This window comes from Setaria viridis, chromosome 4 (genome assembly GCF_005286985.2).
Source record: "Setaria viridis chromosome 4, Setaria_viridis_v4.0, whole genome shotgun sequence".
Taxonomy (NCBI): Eukaryota; Viridiplantae; Streptophyta; class Magnoliopsida; order Poales; family Poaceae; genus Setaria; species Setaria viridis.
Genome location: NC_048266.2, coordinates 39,555,589 through 39,573,615, shown reverse-complemented (window position 1 = coordinate 39,573,615; position 18,027 = coordinate 39,555,589). Strand labels below are relative to the sequence as shown.

Sequence of the window (18,027 nt, the reverse complement as noted above, 5' to 3'; positions counted from 1 at the left end):
GGGGGGGACTAGGAGTGCTACACCTTGGAAAATTCTCCTGAGCTCTACGACTTCTCCCGAGCTCTACGACTTAGATGGCTATGGCAGGAATGGATGAATGGAGGGCCGCAGTGGGAGGTGCCATATCCCCTGCTCTCAAACTGACTGTAAATTATTTGCCACAGCTACAAAGATTACAACTGGGGATGGAAAAAAGACATCATTCTGGCACAGCGGCTGGGTGGATGGTCAGTGGCCGAGGGACCTAGCGCCCAACTTGTATAGCATCTCCAGCAGAAAAAACAGATCCCTCCATGACGTGGTGATGGGCGACACATGGATTCATGATTTAAATCTTTTGCAACGTGGGTTTTCGGTATCTCATTTTATCGAATACTACCGCTTAAGGGTTGAACTAAATAGAGTGCAGTTACGCCCGGGGCTCCCAGACACCATCGTATGGAAGCTCACAACAAACGGACAGTACTCTTCACAATCGGCATACCGGAGACAATTTATAGGATCAACAACGACCAACTTGGAGAATCTCATCTGGAAGACATGGGCACCTCCCAAATGCAAATTCTTTAGCTGGCTCGCTATCCAAGACAGAATATAGACATCCGATAGACTACAGAGGCGAGGATGGCCTAGTAGTATGCATTGTGCGCTATGTACCACAATACAAGAGACCAGCCTCCACCTCTTTACGGAATGCAACTTTGCGAGGACAATTTGGGCGGAGATGTCTATATGGACAGGATGTGCTAACTTATTCCCGTATACCTGGGGAGGACATGACTCCATCTATAGTTGGTGGACAGCCCTGGGAGCCGCTAACATGGCATATAAAAAAGGATTGAGGAGCCTTATTATTTTGATCCTATGGGAGATTTGGTCGCAACGAAACGCAAGAATTTTCAAACATAAAGAGCAAATAGCATAGCAGGTATCCAAGAAGATTAAAGAGCAAGCAACTATGTGGATTGCAGCGGGAGCTAAGCATTTAGAGGCTTACATTTCAGCAGTGTGATATCTGTAGATGCATACTATTAGAGTCTCCGTGTTTCTCTAGAAGGATGTAAAGTATGTACAATGTACAGTTTTTTTTATTCCGCCCATCGGGCATTCCTCTTTTTTAACTCGTTTAAAAAAAAATCTGTCTATACCAAGCAAGGACGCGCTCCTTCTCGGTGGTGTTTATTTACCTGGCATGGACTAAGCCGTCGTTGTCGGCTAGCTCCCTGTACTTGTCCTTCCTGGTGAAGCCGGTGCACTGGTACGAGAGCGTGGAGGCTATGACCTTCTGCACGTAGTTGGCCACCTCATGGCTGGACTTACCGCCACCGCAGGTGAGGTCTGCCGGCAGCTTGTCGAGGAACGTGACCGTGTACACCGGCCTCGGGTTCATGGAGAAGTAGAAGGGGTCCATCCCCTTCCAGCCCCTCGCCGTCGTGCCGTGGAACATGCTCATCCGGCACTCCACCGCCACCGGCACGATGTCGTCGGTGAGCTCGGCGAAGAGCGCCGAGAACCGCAGCAGGAACGGCTCCCGGCACGTGGTCCCCTCGGGGCAGACGGCGAGGTCGCCCTCGGACAGCACGGTCCTGATGGTGGCGGCGTCGGCGGCGCGGTCGCGGGTGAGCCGCACGGTGCGGATCGGGGACAGGAACTCGGAGAGGCGGGAGATGGAGTAGGTGACGGTGGCCACGGGCCGGCCGAGCGCGACGGAGAGGAAGATCGTGTCGAGGAGCGTGCGGTGGCAGCAGGCGAATAGCACGCCGCCCGTCGCGCCGCCACCGTGGCGCGGCGGCGGCGGCGGCGACCCCCGCACGACGACGCGTACGCCCAGCGCGTGGAGGGCGACGTGGAGCCACCGCATCGGGAGGAGCGCCGACGCGGCGAAGCGGACGAGCGAGAGGAGGAGGCCGACGGGGAGCCACAGCAGGGTGAGCAGCGCGACGAGCGGGGTCGGGCGCTGCACGAGGCGGCCGTCGTGGAAGACGATCCGCTTCGGCAGCTCGTCAGCGCGCACGGCCTCCACCGGCGTCCGCGGCACGAGGTAGGCCTCCTGCATGAGCATGATTATAAGCCATCTGTGTTTAAGAAGGTAAAGTTGTTTGCCAAGTACAGTAATGACCTACTTAATTACCTAAACTAATCCATCTACACGTACAGACTTGTACGATACTACGATCTATTTATTCATGCTAAATGGATGTGGGTGTGACGACTCAACAAGGTTTTCGAACTGGTTTGGTCAAACGCTTGCAATCATCATTTTTTTTAAGGACGAGGTTTTCACCTTTTAGCGAGTAAGCTGATGCACCTCTCTGTAAAGGGTTGTAGTAGCAAATTGTGTGAGGAGAAAAATATGCAGAGAATTAATCTAATCTCCTTGTTCACCAGGTTACAAAAGATTTGTACTGGCGGCTAAAAGAGCTCTGTGCTGACGGTTAAAAGGGTTCTGTGCTGGCGGGGCAACTTTAAGCTGAGCACCTAAAAAGTTGTAGTAGCAAATTATGTGAGAAGAAAAATATGCAGAGAATTAATTAATTTAGTCTCCTTGCTATTGCTGCCTCCGCTACTCCTATCTTCCTAGCATTGGCAATCTTAATCTCAAACCCTAACTCAACGGGAAGCAGGCCGGAATTAAAGAAACTTTAGAGCGAGGATGATCGAGTTGAATATGCAGGATGATGTGACCTTGCAGATGCGCATGAAGGCGTAATCCGACTTCCCATCGCCCAGCCCGACGTCCGGCATCTCACCGTGCCCGACCATCTCCCTGAGCGCCTGAGCCTTCCTCTCGCCGACGAGCACGCCCCAGCGCGCGTCGACCCACCCAGTGGCGCGCCCGCGCCACGTCGCGAGCTCCGTGCCGGCGACGGCGTCCGCGCCCAGGCAGCCCCGCAGGAACGGTTCCGCCATGACCCGCGGCGTGGCGGTGAGCACCAGCCGCCTGCCCCCGCCGCACGCCGCGAAGACGCGCCACGCGGCCGGGTGCACGTCGGCGGCGTAGAACCTGGGCAGCACGGCGCGCGCCGCGGACTCGACGTCGGCCACGCGCGCCCCCGCCGTGGCCGCGAACACCAGCACCCGCACCCCCGCGGCGGGCGACGACGCCAGGCGGGACAGCGCCGCCGCCAGCGGCGCCAGAAGCAGCAGCAGCGCAAGGCGCGGCGCGCCGCCCGTCTCGTAGGCGACGAGCGCGTAGTATGGGAACGCGCTCCGGGAACGGAGCAGAGTGCCGTCGAGGTCCGCCGCGACCGTGGACTCCGTCCCGAGGCGCGATGCATCGCACTTGTCCACCGCCGGGAACGGCGGCTCCCCGACACCCGACGCCATCGATCGCGCTGTGGTATAGCTCAGCTGCCTCGCGCGCGGCGTCGTGTCTTGGGCTCTTGGCCGTGGCTGCGATCCAGTTTGTTGTGCTGGGGGTTTTATAGCGGCGCGCGGCGTGAATACGCGATGATGTGGGCTGCGCGGCGTGCGGGGAGGGCGGGCGACAGCATGACGGTTCGTTGGTGAGCGGTAAAAGGGCGGAAAGGATTTGGAGGATCCACATCATCGTGGAGCTAGCTGCAAACCTCCATCGTGAAACAGTGATCATACTACTACTCATCACGTTTTTTGAAACTTTTTTTTAGTAGGATTGTGCCCGTACGGTTGCTACAGGCAACTGTATATTTATAGTGCAAGACATGAAGCATTCAACAAGACAATAGTAATGTGAAAATAAATAGAAATATTAAAAACTATAGTACAGTATTTACTCCGGTTTGAAAATTAGTGATTACATTCGTAACGTCTTGCGAGTGCCTTGCTAGTACAGTGACTGAAAATCTGAAAATTTCTGGGTTGCATGTTCCAACTTGATATAGAACACACTTCAAGCAGCACCACTAAAACATGACTGAAGCTGCATGAAGTGCATAGCCAGTTGTCGTGTATTCTAACTGCTCTCAGTGAGTGGCAAAAACTACAGCAACAAGAGTCCAAAGTCTAGATTCATATGTAAAAGATACAACCCCTAATAATGATAGCAATTGATCTATCTCTACTTGAAGTCTATGCACCACGAGCCACAGCTTATGACCCATCAGCGGCTTCGGGCATGCCAAGCACAAAACACGTTGGTTAACAATTATTATGTGAACACAAAATGCAATAGTGGTTTCGAATAAAACTACAACACAAGTTCAATAAAGTTTCGAGGATTGGTTAGTCGATAAACTCATGTGGGAAAACCTGTAAGCAAGGAGAGGTTACGAATCGCATTTCCATAAGACAATTTATGCCTGGCACATGTTTTTTCAATAAATGAGAAACATCACCATTTCACATGTTGCATATGCTGCTAAGGACATTGGTTTTAATATGCATAATAGCTAGAGGTTGAACAGCCAAAATCACCACCATCCTACCTACCAACCACTACGGATCAACAGAAAGACACTTTGATAGAGATGGCATGAGACAAATATATATTGTACCTCTCAATTCCTTCTTCAACTTGCATTCTGATAAATTGACCAACTGTTACTTTAGAACCAACCTCCTTTGACAAGTCATTCAGCACGGTGTTGGGGACCGCCCCACAACGCACCATGAACGAGGCTGGCGGGAATCCCTCCTCTTAATCGGCTCTAACCTCATCACTCTCCCTCTTTATGAGGCTAACAATTAATCGAAGTCAACTAGTGTGAAGATGTATATTTTGTGATTTTGCGGGCAAGGAACCGCGAAGTAAAAGCCCTCACAAAGCTCCCAGCAGTTTAACTTCGGGGAGGTTCCGTGACCAGAAGCCGAAGTTAAATGACTTCGACCGAAGAGGATGGAAAGCTCACGGAGTCCAGCTCAGCTCCGACGAAGCTGATGAACGGGAAAGGAAATGATGAAGACAACCCCTGGGGCCACAATGCAGTAGGACAATTTTGTAATAGTAATCTTGGCAAGAGGGTCAAAAGTGTAATCCCACTGTGAAAGCGACATCTTGAACAGAGGCCAAGTTACTGTCCTGTACGGAATATACTAGGGATGTAGTTGTTGGGTATGGGCATAACGGGAATGTGGAAATGTAACTTTATGGCCCTATAAAGGGAGATGAATCGTCCCTCCCTCGAGACAGGCATTAATCACTGATAGGTTAGCTGCTGTCATATTCACTTGAATGGCCACCGTCTGCGTTTGTCGTGACCTCCTAACTATTGCTTGGGTGAACCCCAACACACGGTCTGATAAGAATGACACAGGGAAGTAAAGCTATCAGAGAAACAATTCTGAGTACGTCATCAAATAAGTAAAAGATTCTATCGGACTACCTTAATGTTTGTGCTGTCATTTAAAATATATTTTTGCTCCATGAGCACAACTTCTTCAAAGTACTTCCTCAATCGACCTTCCACCATCTGATCCATAGCCATTTGGGATTTCCCTGAACTTTCAGCCTAGAAATGTTACAAGTCGTCATGCCATTTCATTTCTAAACTAACTTGGCATGATCAAAGGTGAAGGATTGACGCTATGACATGAAGGACAAGAGTGCTAAGAAAGTGTGGCATGCTGCATGCTTGCCACAGCCATGTCAGCAAACCAAACATAGTCTTAGAGAAGTCAAACATTCCAAACTTGAGTGTGGCAATGTTTCATCATGAACCAAAAATGCTGGAGGAAGAGTGGTATGAATCAAAAGTGTACCTGAGTTCGGAATATGTCATGCTCATTTTTAAGAGCTGCAGCAGAAACCAGTTCTTTTGATAAGAATAAAGGCTTTGCTGCAACAATATGCATTGCAATAGACGACCCAACTGTTTTGAGAGCATCAAGGAGAGCACTGCTATCTTCTGCTTCTAGTGTGACCAATCCAGCAATACGACCCAAACCTAAAGAAAAAAGGAATGCTCTGTTATCTGAATATTTCATCCTTATTCCTGATAAAATTTAAAAAACTAATATTTAGGATCAAAAGGCAAAAATAATTCACCAGGACCCTAAGAATATAAAACCATCTTTGCCAATGATGAATCCTGCATGGTGGACGAAAATGGAAAATATAAAATAATTTAAGATAAAAATCGTGTACATGTTGTACAATAATAGTAGGCTTATGTTAAAGGAACATCACACAGTCCAATGAAATAGCACAACTGAAAATGAGGCGAGCATAATCTACTTTACATAAGTGTGACACCCAACTGTGTGCAGAAACCAAGCATGGACATGGACATGGCTTCCGTCTCCACCAAATCCTCCCCTTTCAAGGTGCGTCTCCTAGGCCCAGTCCCGGTTGGATTATTTGGTTGTTGCCTCAAACATTTGTGCATTGTTGCCTCAAACATTTGTGCATGCACTCCTCTGAGCTCCTTGCTTCCTATCATGCACACAACAAACATTATGAATTAAAAAAACCAAAACGATCAATAATTTGAAATGAAAGAATTACGGGATATCTTTGACATGATGCTCGCTCACATCTAACACCTCGACAGCTCCTTGCTGAAAACTGATTCACCCTGCTTCTGCTTCCAGTGATTCTCAAATAACCTTCTCTGTGAGCTCCCTTGGAAGACCTTGAACGCTAGCCGCCGTACCGACCTGGGCAATCAATCAGAAAATTACAAGGAGAACATAACAAAGGACTGAATTCACTGTTTTTCACAAGTTCTTTGATGAATGGCAGTACTGATGGATGTGCCAGCTTAAGCCCTCCGGTGATGCAGGTCATGTCGGCTTGATTAACCTGAAGATACCATTACACAGGCGCTCTTCTCTAACTCATATAGTTTGTTTATAGACTACAGATTTGCAATTGTAGGGTGTCGAGGCTCACCACTCTGTTGATGAACTCGTCCGGTATGTGCTAAAACTTGATCTGCAGGACAAAACTGATGCCAATGTGGTTCGTCTCCGTTCGGGTCGTGAGTGCCGCCACCGCCGCCTCCGCTCCTCAGGGAAGTACATAGCATATACCATAGAAATTGTCAAACAAAGAGGGAGGAACCGAGGAAGTGTAGGTGTTGATCGCGCGTGAGAATTGGCCATCCCATTTTGAATCTCGGCAGGATGATCGGATGCGATGGTGTGGCGATTGAGGACGCGATGGTGTGGTGATGGACCACTGGCACGATTGGTGGGACGTGAGGGGAAGGAAGTGAGGGGCAGCGGCGGAGGGGAAGAATGTGAGGGGCAGCGGCAGCAAGGAAGGGGAGAGGCGAGAGGCACGAATCAATCGTAAGGTGGAAAAATATTTCTGTATGCGAAGGGACGTTCAAAGCGCGCGGAGGGGGTTCCTTTGATCGTAGGGCGCAGAGATCCTCATTGCCGCTTCTGTCGGGCACGAAGGGCTCCAAATCGATGGAGCGCGGGATGATGGAGTGGAGGAACTGCGACGTACGACGTTTCGTCGCCTCTTTGCGTTGTTTAGGAGGAGTAGAGATAAAACTTTTGTCAAATCTTTTGCCGTCCTGAACTGGGAAATACAATGGAGTGGACAAACACAAATAGCAAATAGAAAGCATGGCAACAACTCTATTATTTCCTCATTCTAACCAAATTCTGCTGCAATTAATACAAATATACACTCAAAATGATAAATGTTACAAGGATTATCTAGCAATTTTTAGATCTCACTATTCAAAATATATTAATTGAGTTCAAATCCTTTTTCTCTTTGGCTCACTATCAGTGGCTCATATATATGACCCCCACATGACTGCGAGGACGGGTAATTGCCCTGCATAAGATAGCAGTAATATTACAAAAAGAAAATCACTACATGTCTCGATAACAGTACTCTTATGTTTCCTTTGATGCAATGGATCAGAAGATCATAGAAACATGTTTCATCCTTCGTATAGCTCTTGCAACATCTCCTCCAGCTCTTGAGGGGTGAAACTGCTTCCAAGGGTCCAAACAGTACAAGTAGTATTAGAATCCCTCAAGTATTCTGTCAATCCTGAGACGACCACCTCCGTGACAGCTCTCCGCGGGAGGTCTTATGTAGAGCAAACGATGTATTTAAAAGGTGCCACATCAATAATGCAGGATAAATATTAGATATGTAAACCCAATAAAGTTGTTACTTTATTTCTCTTAGACAATATTAGTTAGCTCTTTTATGATGAAATGCAATGAATAATATGAAGCCCTAACTATTATTCTGTTACATCACTCTGATTAGGGTCATTATTCGGGAAAGCATTGCTTTGTCGAGTAATTATCCTTAAGGCATTTTTACTCGGTAGTGAAAATGCGGGGCGTTACACTTTGCCAGCCGCCAAATCGCACAAGCAAGACAGTCCTGCACTTTTGCTCCCCGTCTCCGGCGGCGGCGAGGGTCGCCCGTTGATATGCGCCGGCGGGTTTCCTGTGCCTGGCGCTATGGCATCCACCTTCCCTCGGGAGTCCCAACGTTACTGCCGTGACGGTGGTGGCGGTCCTACGCTGCCCGAGATAGGCATCGACGTTGAAGAGGATACAGTCAGGCTGAGAGGAGGATGAGGTAGGCATGGCCGGCGGAGGGGAGCTGCACGCACCGCCGGCGGATTGTCTTGGCGAGAGAGAGAGAGAGAGAGAGAGAGAGAGAGAGAGAGAGAGAGAGAGAGAGAGAGAGAGAGAGAGAGAGAGAGAGATTGTTTCGGCCAGAGTTGGGCTAATGGGCCAGATTAGCATTTGCCCGGGTCCATGTTGCCAGAAACAGAGTAGAACAGAGCAAAACAGAGTAGGACCTTTGTGGTTGTGGAACAGAAAAGGAAGTGTTTGCTCGCTGCATTTAGAGTGTAGCATCAGAGTGCTCAGGTTTCGATATGTCAAGCTACTGTTACATTTGGAGCAGAAACTCGCACATTTTACACCGAGCCCTGCCCTGCGGATCGCAAGTTATGCTAGCATGACTCAAGCAAGTGGTTGCTGCAAATCGATGGCTAACATCGTAAAGGAAAATGCACATGAGCAGGTGCACTAGCGGAAAAAAGTATACAGCAACTGAGCAACAGGAACTTGACACTTGACAAGTATAGATTTGATGAAGTGCAAGGACTGTACACAGCAGCGAATACAAACATGTAGTGCTTCAGCGTTTCGTCAAGTCGTTCGAAGTAGTATATATCATCTCATTTCAAACCGGAATGGAACAATGAACACAGATGGAAGCAGAAGTATCGGTTAAACGTCTGATAACTACTCATTTCTGTGGTGCACTGGTTTATCCTTCAAATAACTCCTTCAGCATCTCTTCCAGCTTCTCCGGATTTACTTTTGATGAGGAGCTTACACCATTATCCTCCAAGAACCTTGTCAAGGCAGAAATGACTTTGTCGACGATGGCCGTCTCAGCTCTCTCCTCAGCTCCGGGTCTGGAACCTTCCAGAGCTTCTGTGCGGCGTATGTCTTCTCAAAGTTTGACTCGAACTTATGCAGTGACGAGCACCTCATGAAGCAACAAAGTGTGTGACTGTGCAAGGGCTTGAGCACCGGCGTCCAGGATGCTTGCAGATACCTACTTATGTAGCCGTCGATCCTGCGAGCCAGGGCTTGCATGGGGGCATCCAAAAGCTGATTTGTACGAAGCTGATGCCACACGAAGTAGGAATTGTTGAGCAAGAACAGGAACCTGAGGCTCTGATCCGGGAACGACTGCGACACTCTGGTGAGCTTTTCCTCTAGGGAACGCATCATCAGCATGATCAGGTGGATGGAGGAAGTGGCATTCTCATCGTCTGGGACCGGGGCTTCAACGTCATCACCATGGAGACATGCTTCAAGCACAATAGGCAGATCCACTAGTCTGTCGTAACTGGCCGACGACAGCACGATGATGTAGCTTATTACGGAGCGGGTTACCTTGTGGATGTCAGGTGATGGATCGAGTCCAGATGTGGAGTAGTCGTGCTTCAAGGACATGGTGGATTGAGTCCTGATGCAGTCTCTTGTGTCCCGTATGGCCTCCTCCAACTTGTCCAGCTTTGCGAACACAAGCCTGCTCATCTCGCCGCTTATCCTTGTAGCTTCTGCTGCGTCGGATGAGGAACACAGCCATGAGTCCCAGAGCTGCACCAGTTCTGAGGCCTCGGAGAGAGCGTCACGGACTTGTATCAGCGTCTGGAACTTGTGCGCTGATGTCACGGCGCCTCCATGGCCAGGATGGTCGTCGTCGTCGCTGCTAGGATTACTGATATCCAGTGCAACAACGATGTCAACAAAAGGGAGCAGCTGCATGAAGGTTGCCGCGACAAATCGCACCAGTTCAGAAGCAGATGGCCAGCCAGCAGCTGCTTCCTCCTCCTGGGGACAGCACCATCCAGTAAAGCTGACGATGGATCTGTTGATCATGTGTAGAGCCAGGGCCCAACTGTGTGCAGTACATCGGAGTCGCCGCGAGCTCGAGATGAATTTCCTCCGTTTAGATGCCTCCAGTTCGGCGAGGTGGAGAACAAAGCTGACGCGCACCTCCGAGAGCCATTTGTCCATGGCCGCGCCACGGAACCGATGGATCAGGTCCCTGATGTGCTCCCGTGTCTTCACCTTGTCTTCGTCCGTGAGTCTTTCTTGACAGACCTCAGCATCTTCTACTTCCACGACCGGCGGCGCTGCGGCGGCGTGCGCCAGAGACAGAAGCGGATTGCCGGAAACACGACCTGCCACAGCATGTGGATAGGAGGCGGCGGAGCTGCTGGTTGTGTAGGTGGTGGTCGAGAGGGAGGCAGTACCTGAAGTGGTGCTGCTCATCTGATTTGGGTGAAAATAAGTTTGCCGCACCTGCACAGGATCGCCGGCGCCGCCGCCTTCTTCTTTCTCGGTGGATGATGAGACCCTCGACCTCCATGTTCTCCACCAGCCAGCAGCCGCCATGCCAGTGAGCTAGGACTAGGGACGCTGCAAATGTCGAGGGAACTAACCGATCGATCCACAACGTGCAGGATCAATAGCGCGTTCTTGACTTGACCTGGCAACTGTACGTGACTGGCCTTACTTCAAAAAAAATGCACGGCCGTGTGCGCAACGGCAACGCATTGCTGACTTGAATGTCTACGATCTATCTCTCCTCTTTGGCTCTTTCTTCTAGTGGTCGCCACCGAAATTTGCTTGCTACTCCCTCCGGTCATGAAAGATGGAGATTTTGGAATGCATGGCTAAAAACACTCAGACGTTTCCGTTAGCTGAACAGGGCAACTGTCTACACTTCAGTTTGACTTGTCTAGCACAAGGGCTCATCACTTTGTAACTTCTCGGCATCTGTGGAAAAAGATCTGGTGGGGACACTCATCCCCTCCGTCGCTTTCATTAAAAAAAACTTCAGTTTGATAGTAATTCATAAGTGATTTGTCAAATCTAACAACACTAAGATTAAATACCCCTCCACTAACAAAACAAAAGTTTCAAGTTTGTCAGTTCCCAACCTTTATGCCTTGCTACTTTCAAGGTACAAGCACAGTTTTTTTCCCCTCCTCCAGGAAGAGTTTGCCTTCAACTTCCCAGCATAAGTTACTTGAGCTTAATTACAAGGGATGTTTTTGTTTTATCTAGTTGGTCCACTCCAGAGGAAAATAGCGGCTTTGGCGAAAGATGTCGACTTTGAGAAAAAAACCCAGGTTTCACTGGAGCTTACCTTCAAAACTTGATGGATGGGGCTGCCATTCTTGCTGCTCGTCATGATCTTAACGAAATAAGCAAAAATGAGATCTCTGATGCTCGTCTGGATTGTACTTATACAGCAGAAGCTATCTTGTGAACCAAATGGATGTAGCCCATTGGTGGCAGGTGTGGTTTCCATGAAAAGTTTTGTTCATTCTTGCATCTGCTAATTGCTTCTGTTTTGCAGAGTGATGACCTGTGTGAGCTAGCACGGTTTTTAGAGCTGCTGAAGAGGTGATCTTCGGCCAAGAAAGCGTGAATAAAGGAGCTTCCAATGACTTTATGCAGGTGTCACGTGTCGCAAGACAAATGGCTGAAAGATTTGGATTCAGTAAGAAGATTGGACAAGTTGCGATTGGGGGACCTGCTGGAAGCCCTTTCTTGGACAGCAGGCGTACCCCATTCGAAACTGAAATGGATTTACAAGAAGAATCATGTGTTGTGGCTTTTTGCTGGTAGTCTAAGTACCGCATCTTTGTATCCTTTGGCTGTTTGTATTCCTACGGCGAGTAGTCTAAGAATCATGATTTGGTAGTCTAATTTGTGGTCACTTCAAGGCCTGATCTTTTTATCCTTCATCTAAAAAAAATGTTAGCCTGAAATCAATAACCTGTGAAAAATTAAATAATGAACTAGGCGTGGAGACTTGAACAATGGCAACATATATGCCAAAAAAAAAAATCTTGTCCTCATTTGCTTGGTGTGCAGAAATGTCCACCAGCCTCTAGGTAAGGTCATTCTACATGTTCAGGAGTGCCCACTTACCTTAATGCCGCTGCATCCTGGGCCCCCAGTCATCTAATGTTTTCCACCTCTCTACTGCCAATTCTGTCATCATCGATGCATCCTGTTTGGTGTGAATAGGCAGGCACCTATCTCATTTTGTGTGTCTGCTGCTAGAGCCTGGATCCCTGGTTGCCCTACCTAACATGATCTGAGTGTCATATGTCGGTAAACAGAGAGATAAATGGGGAGCTCAGCTTGTAAGAAACCACATTGATGTAGCCAAGTATGTTTCTGCATGCTTGTATTGTTTTCTTCTCAGTAAAAAGCATCTCCTGACATTTGAGCAAGTAAAATGCTACCGCCTAGTGTTACAATTACAACACAACCTGTTGATCTGATTAGTAAGGCACATACTTTGTGTCTGCTGCAGCTATACACAGATCCAATTGATTTTTGAGAAATGTCAATCTGGGAGGCTTGATTTGAAGATAGAGAGAAGAGCATATGAATATCAGTGGTGCTAGTACAAGACTGCAAGTCAGAAGCTTCTGGGTTTCAGACTCGAACTTGGACAGTGGGAAGTAGTAGTTTCTCCGCAGGCACAGAGGTGTAGGATTGAGCAAGCATGACAGCACCGGTGCCCAAGATGCTTGTAGATAGCTCTTGGCATAGCCCCTGATTTTGCGAGTGATTGCTACCAGCCTTGTTGGCAAGCTTTTCTTCAAGGTAAGTCGCCATCTCCGTGATCAGACTGTCCAAGGGTGGTACATCTCCTTCACCTCCTTCCTCACAAATACTTGGCAGTGTTACGAACGGCGTATGGAATATGAAGTAAAGAATCAAACCGCAAAGGAGACACACGATTTACGTGGAAAACCCCTTCGATGTGAAGGGGAAAAACCACGGGCACCAGCCGGCAACAATCTCACTATCTCAAGAGTTTAGGGTTACACGCCTGTGGCGGCTTACAAGAGAAACTGATAATCTCTCTCTCTGTCGCATGAAACCCTAGCAAGGGTGTATGTATATATAGTACCGAAACCCTAGACAGGGGGTATTGAGCTGTACGGACTCTTGGTCCCGTGCGAGGATGGAACTCCTCCTTGTCTGATCCTGGGTCCTTCGTCCTGGAGTCGGATGCGCCCGGAACTCCGCCTCGCCCGACCCCAAGCCTGGGGTCGGATGCGCCTGACCCCTTGAGGGTGGATCTCCGACTCGCCCTACCCCGAGTCCAGGGGTCGGGAGACGCTCCGACTCGCCCGACCCCGAGTCCTGGGGTCGGGAGATCCTCCGACTCGCCCGACCCCAAGTCCTGGGGTCGGGAGATAGTCCGCCTCGCCCGACCTTGAGTGTCTGGGGTCGGAAAGGTCGGCCTTTATCCTGAAGTGAATTTGGAACACCTCCAACAAACTCCACCTTGAGACAAATTCATCTTGTATCATCAACCCTTCATCCTGAACAGAACAAAGACAGAAAAAACCACTGGTGCCAACAATAGTCTCTTGGACTATCCGATTAAACCAACTAAGCCTGAGCACAGCTCAAACTTAGTAACAGGAACAGGCTTTGTCATCATATCAGCAGGATTATCATGAGTACTGATCTTGCATACCTTCAGCTTACCTTCTTCAATCACATCACGCACAAAATGATACTTGATATCAATGTGCTTAGTTCTTTCATGGAACATTTGGTCTTTAGTGAGGTAAATTGCACTTTGACTGTCACAGTGCAAACTTATGCGAGATTCAACTCCACAAAGCTCGGCGTACAAACCTTTCAGCCAAATCAATTCTTTGCACGCTTCACAAATCGCCATATATTCTGCTTCAGTAGTAGACAAAGCAACAACCGACTGTAAAGTAGCCCTCCAACTCACAGCACAACTGCCAACAGTAAACACATAACCTGTAAGTGATCTTCGCCTATCCAGATCAGCAGCATAATCTGAGTCCACATAGCCAATAAGACCCTCATCAGTTCTTCCAAACTTTAAACAGGAATTTGCTGTGCCTTTGAGATATCTGAAAATCCACTGAACTGCCCTCCAATGTTCTTTGCCGGGATTAGACATATATCTACTAACAAGACTCATAGCATATGACAAATCTGGGCGAGAGCAAACCATGGCATACATCAAAGACCCAACAGCACTAGAATAAGGAACCTTTGACATGTATTTAATCTCTGCATCTGTACTAGGACACTGAGCAGCTGACAACTTGAAGTGAGGTGCAATAGGAGTACTTACAGCCTTAGCATCTTGCATGTTGAAACACTGAAGAACTTTCTTGATATAATTTTGTTGACTAAGAAATAGCAAACCAGACTTTCGGTCTCTACTAATTTCCATACCAAGAATTTTCTTAGCACTACCAAGATCTTTCATATCAAAACCGCTACTCAATAGCTTCTTTAACTTATTGATTTCATTCTTACTCTTGGCAGCAATCAGCATATCATCAACATATAACAGCAAGTATGTAGGTGATCCATTAACATGCTTGATGTAGACACAGCTATCATACTTAGATCTTTTAAAACTGTGTGACAACATAAATGAATCAAACCTCTTGTTCCACTGTCGAGGGGACTGTTTCAAACCATACAAGGATCGCTTCAACTTGCACACATATTTCTCCTTGCCAGGCACTATGAAACCTTCTGGTTGGTCCATGTATATGTCCTCCTCAAGCTCTCCATGCAAAAACGCAGTCTTCACATCTAACTGCTCAAGCTCAAGATCATGTGAAGCAGCAACACTAAGGAAAGTGCGAATGGAACTGTGTTTTACCACTGGAGAGAAAACATCATTGTAGTCAACACCCGGAATTTGGCTGTAGCCTTTAGCAACTAACCTTGCCTTATACTTTGGAGGCTCGCTTGGAGATAAACCCTCCTTTCTCTTGAAGATCCATTTGCAGCGGATGGCCTTCTTATTCTTAGGCAAAGGTACAAGTTCCCATGTACTGTTCTTCTCAAGAGATTGCATCTCCTCATGCATAGCCGAAATCCAATTCTCAGTATCACCACAATGAATAGCTTCTTTATAGGTTGCTGGCTCATGAACGTTCTCCACCTGTTCAGCACAACTCAAAGCATGGTAAGACAAATTACACTCTTCAATAAGACGGTTAGGAGGTGCAACTGTCCTTTTGGACTTGCGTTGAGCAATGGGTAAATCCTCCTCTGACTGCAAAATATGAGGAGTTTGCTGAACATCATCATGAGCATCAGCCGACCTCAAGACCAAAGGGTCTGGCGCATCAGCAACATCCGACCCCGGAGCCAAGGGGTCTGGCGCAGCAGCAACATCCGACCCCGGAGCCAAGGGGTCTGGCGCAGCAGCAACATCCGACCCCGGAGCCAAGGGGTCGGGCGCATCCGACCCCGGAGCCAAGGGGTCGGGCGCATCCGACCCTGCAACCAAGGGGTCGGGCGTGTCAGCTTCATCACAAACGTTCTCCACCTGCATGCGCATACGCTGCAGTTCTTTGGCTGGGACTTGATCTGAGGGCAAGTTGTCAGTAAACATCACAGATTCATTGAAAGCAACACTTCTGCTCATAAAAGTCTTTCCTGTTTCCGGGTTCCACAATTTATAGCATTTGACACCCGAACTATAACCAAGGAAAAGACACTTAACAGCTCTAGGCTCTAATTTTCCATTATCAACGTGAGCATAAGCAGTGCATCCAAAAACTTTCAACTGTGAGTAATCAGCAAGCGTACCAGACACAACCTCAATGAGAGTTCTTTTATTTAGTGGAATAGAAGGCGACCTGTTGATCAAGTAACAGGTAGAATTAGCAGCTTCAGCCCAAAAACGCTTGCTCATCCTGGCATTAGACAGCATGCAACGGGCCTTGGATATGATGGTTCTGTTCATGCGTTCGGCCACACCATTCTGTTGTGGAGTATGGGGTATGGTGTGATGCCTAACAATGCCTTCCGATCTGCAATAATCATTAAATTCACGCGAACAAAATTCTCCACCATTATCAGTACGAAGCAATTTCACCTTCCTTTCAGTTTGCCTTTCAATCATGACTTTCCAGTCCTTAAAAGCAACAAAGGTATCATCTTTCTGTTTTAGAAAATAAGGCCAAACCCTTCTAGAGTAATCATCAATAATTGTGAGCATGTAACGAGCACCACCAAGCGAGGACTTACGGGAAGGACCCCATAAATCAGCATGAATATAATCAAGAGTACCTTTAGTGGTGTGAACAGAAGTGTTGAAACGTACCCTTTTATGCTTCCCGAAAATACAGTGCTCACAAAACTTCATTTTACTCGAAGTGCAGCCATCCAGTAGGTTTCTCCTCATCAATTCTGCCATACCATGGTGACTCATATGTCCCAGACGCATATGCCAAAGATTAGTTTTACTAGGTTCCTCATTAGTAACAGCAGCAACAGCGGAATCAGAACCAGGTAAAGTACACCCTCTAAGGACATATAACTTTGCAGAATTGAGATCACCTTTTAAGCAGACAAGATTACCTTTTGATACCTTCAGAACACCATCTGAACCGGAATATTTGTAACCTTTTGCATCAAGCGTGCTCAATGAGATAAGATTTCTGGACATCCCTGGTATATACCTGACGTTTTTCAGAGTGCGTGTCATGCTATCATGAGTCTTGATCTGAACTGATCCAATCCCCACAATGTCACACGGGCTATTATCTCCCATCCGCACAACATCCCCTTTCTGCACAGGCTTATACGAGCTAAACCAATTTCTGTTAATGCAAATATGAAATGAACATGCGGAATCAAGAATCCATTCATCATGACCAGCAACACAACCGGCAAATACCACCAGACTATCTCCAGATTCTTCATCAGACACGGCAGCAGCAACAGAGACCTTACCAGCCGACTTGTTTTTCTTCTTCTCCTTATTTTGTACTTTTCTGCAATCCTCAACAGTATGGTTTGTTAGCTTGCAATAAACATAGAATTTTTTGTTACCATGCGGCTTGGACTTTGAACGGCCTCTCCTTTCATAGTTTTTTCTTCCATCATCATTGGAGGATCTGTTATCAGTTCTGCCTCTCACAAGCAAAGCATCGCCCCTGGAGGACGACGTCCTATCATTCTGCACCATACCTTTCATCTTCTCCCATGACTGGAGAGCCTCATAAACTTCCTTTTAAGGTTAGTTCATCACGGCTCAAAAGTATGGTGTCACGAAAATTTGCATACGAAGTTGGCACAGAACATAACAGTAAAAGACCTAAGTTCTCATCATCATACTTCACCTCCATTGACACTAGATCGGCGACGATCTTCTTGAATTCACCGATGTGGCTCATCACTGAATCTTCTTCCTTCATCTTCAAGGTGAACAGCTTCATCTTTATCTGCATCTTACTGGTTAGATCTTTGGACATACAGATCGATTCCAGTTTCAGCCATAGTTCTGCAGCAGTTTTTTCTTTTAGACACTCCTGCAAAATATCGTTATGAAGATGCAACTGTATTAAGGCGAGCGCCTTCTGATCCTTGCGGATCTCTTCTGGAGTCCACTCGGCCTTCCTCTTTTTGAAGCTATCCAGCGCCTCATCATAATCATAAGTCTGCACCAGAATCCCCCGCATCTTGACTTGCCATAGCGAGAACCTCGTGTCGTAGTTCAGCAGCGGTAGATCGAACTTCATCGACGTCGACATGAAACCA

General features: G+C 47.7%; 2 protein-coding genes across 2 annotated transcripts; both read right to left on the bottom strand.

Annotated features, from left to right (window-relative positions):
- Positions 1-998: 998 nt before the first annotated feature.
- On the bottom strand, positions 999-3,619 carry LOC117851756 (glycerol-3-phosphate acyltransferase RAM2). Its single transcript, XM_034733653.2, has 2 exons — positions 2,686-3,619; positions 999-2,050 (listed from the first exon to the last, which is right to left on the bottom strand). The coding sequence occupies exons 1-2, from the start codon at positions 3,325-3,327 to the stop codon at positions 1,184-1,186; spliced, it is 1,509 nt and encodes a 502-aa protein (XP_034589544.1). The 5' UTR covers positions 3,328-3,619; the 3' UTR covers positions 999-1,183.
- Positions 3,620-8,886: 5,267 nt separating this feature from the next.
- LOC117852025 (uncharacterized) lies at positions 8,887-10,921 on the bottom strand. The gene has a single exon (XM_034733942.2). It carries the CDS (start codon positions 10,828-10,830, stop codon positions 9,277-9,279), a length of 1,554 nt encoding a protein of 517 aa, XP_034589833.1. The 5' UTR covers positions 10,831-10,921; the 3' UTR covers positions 8,887-9,276.
- Positions 10,922-18,027: the final 7,106 nt, after the last annotated feature.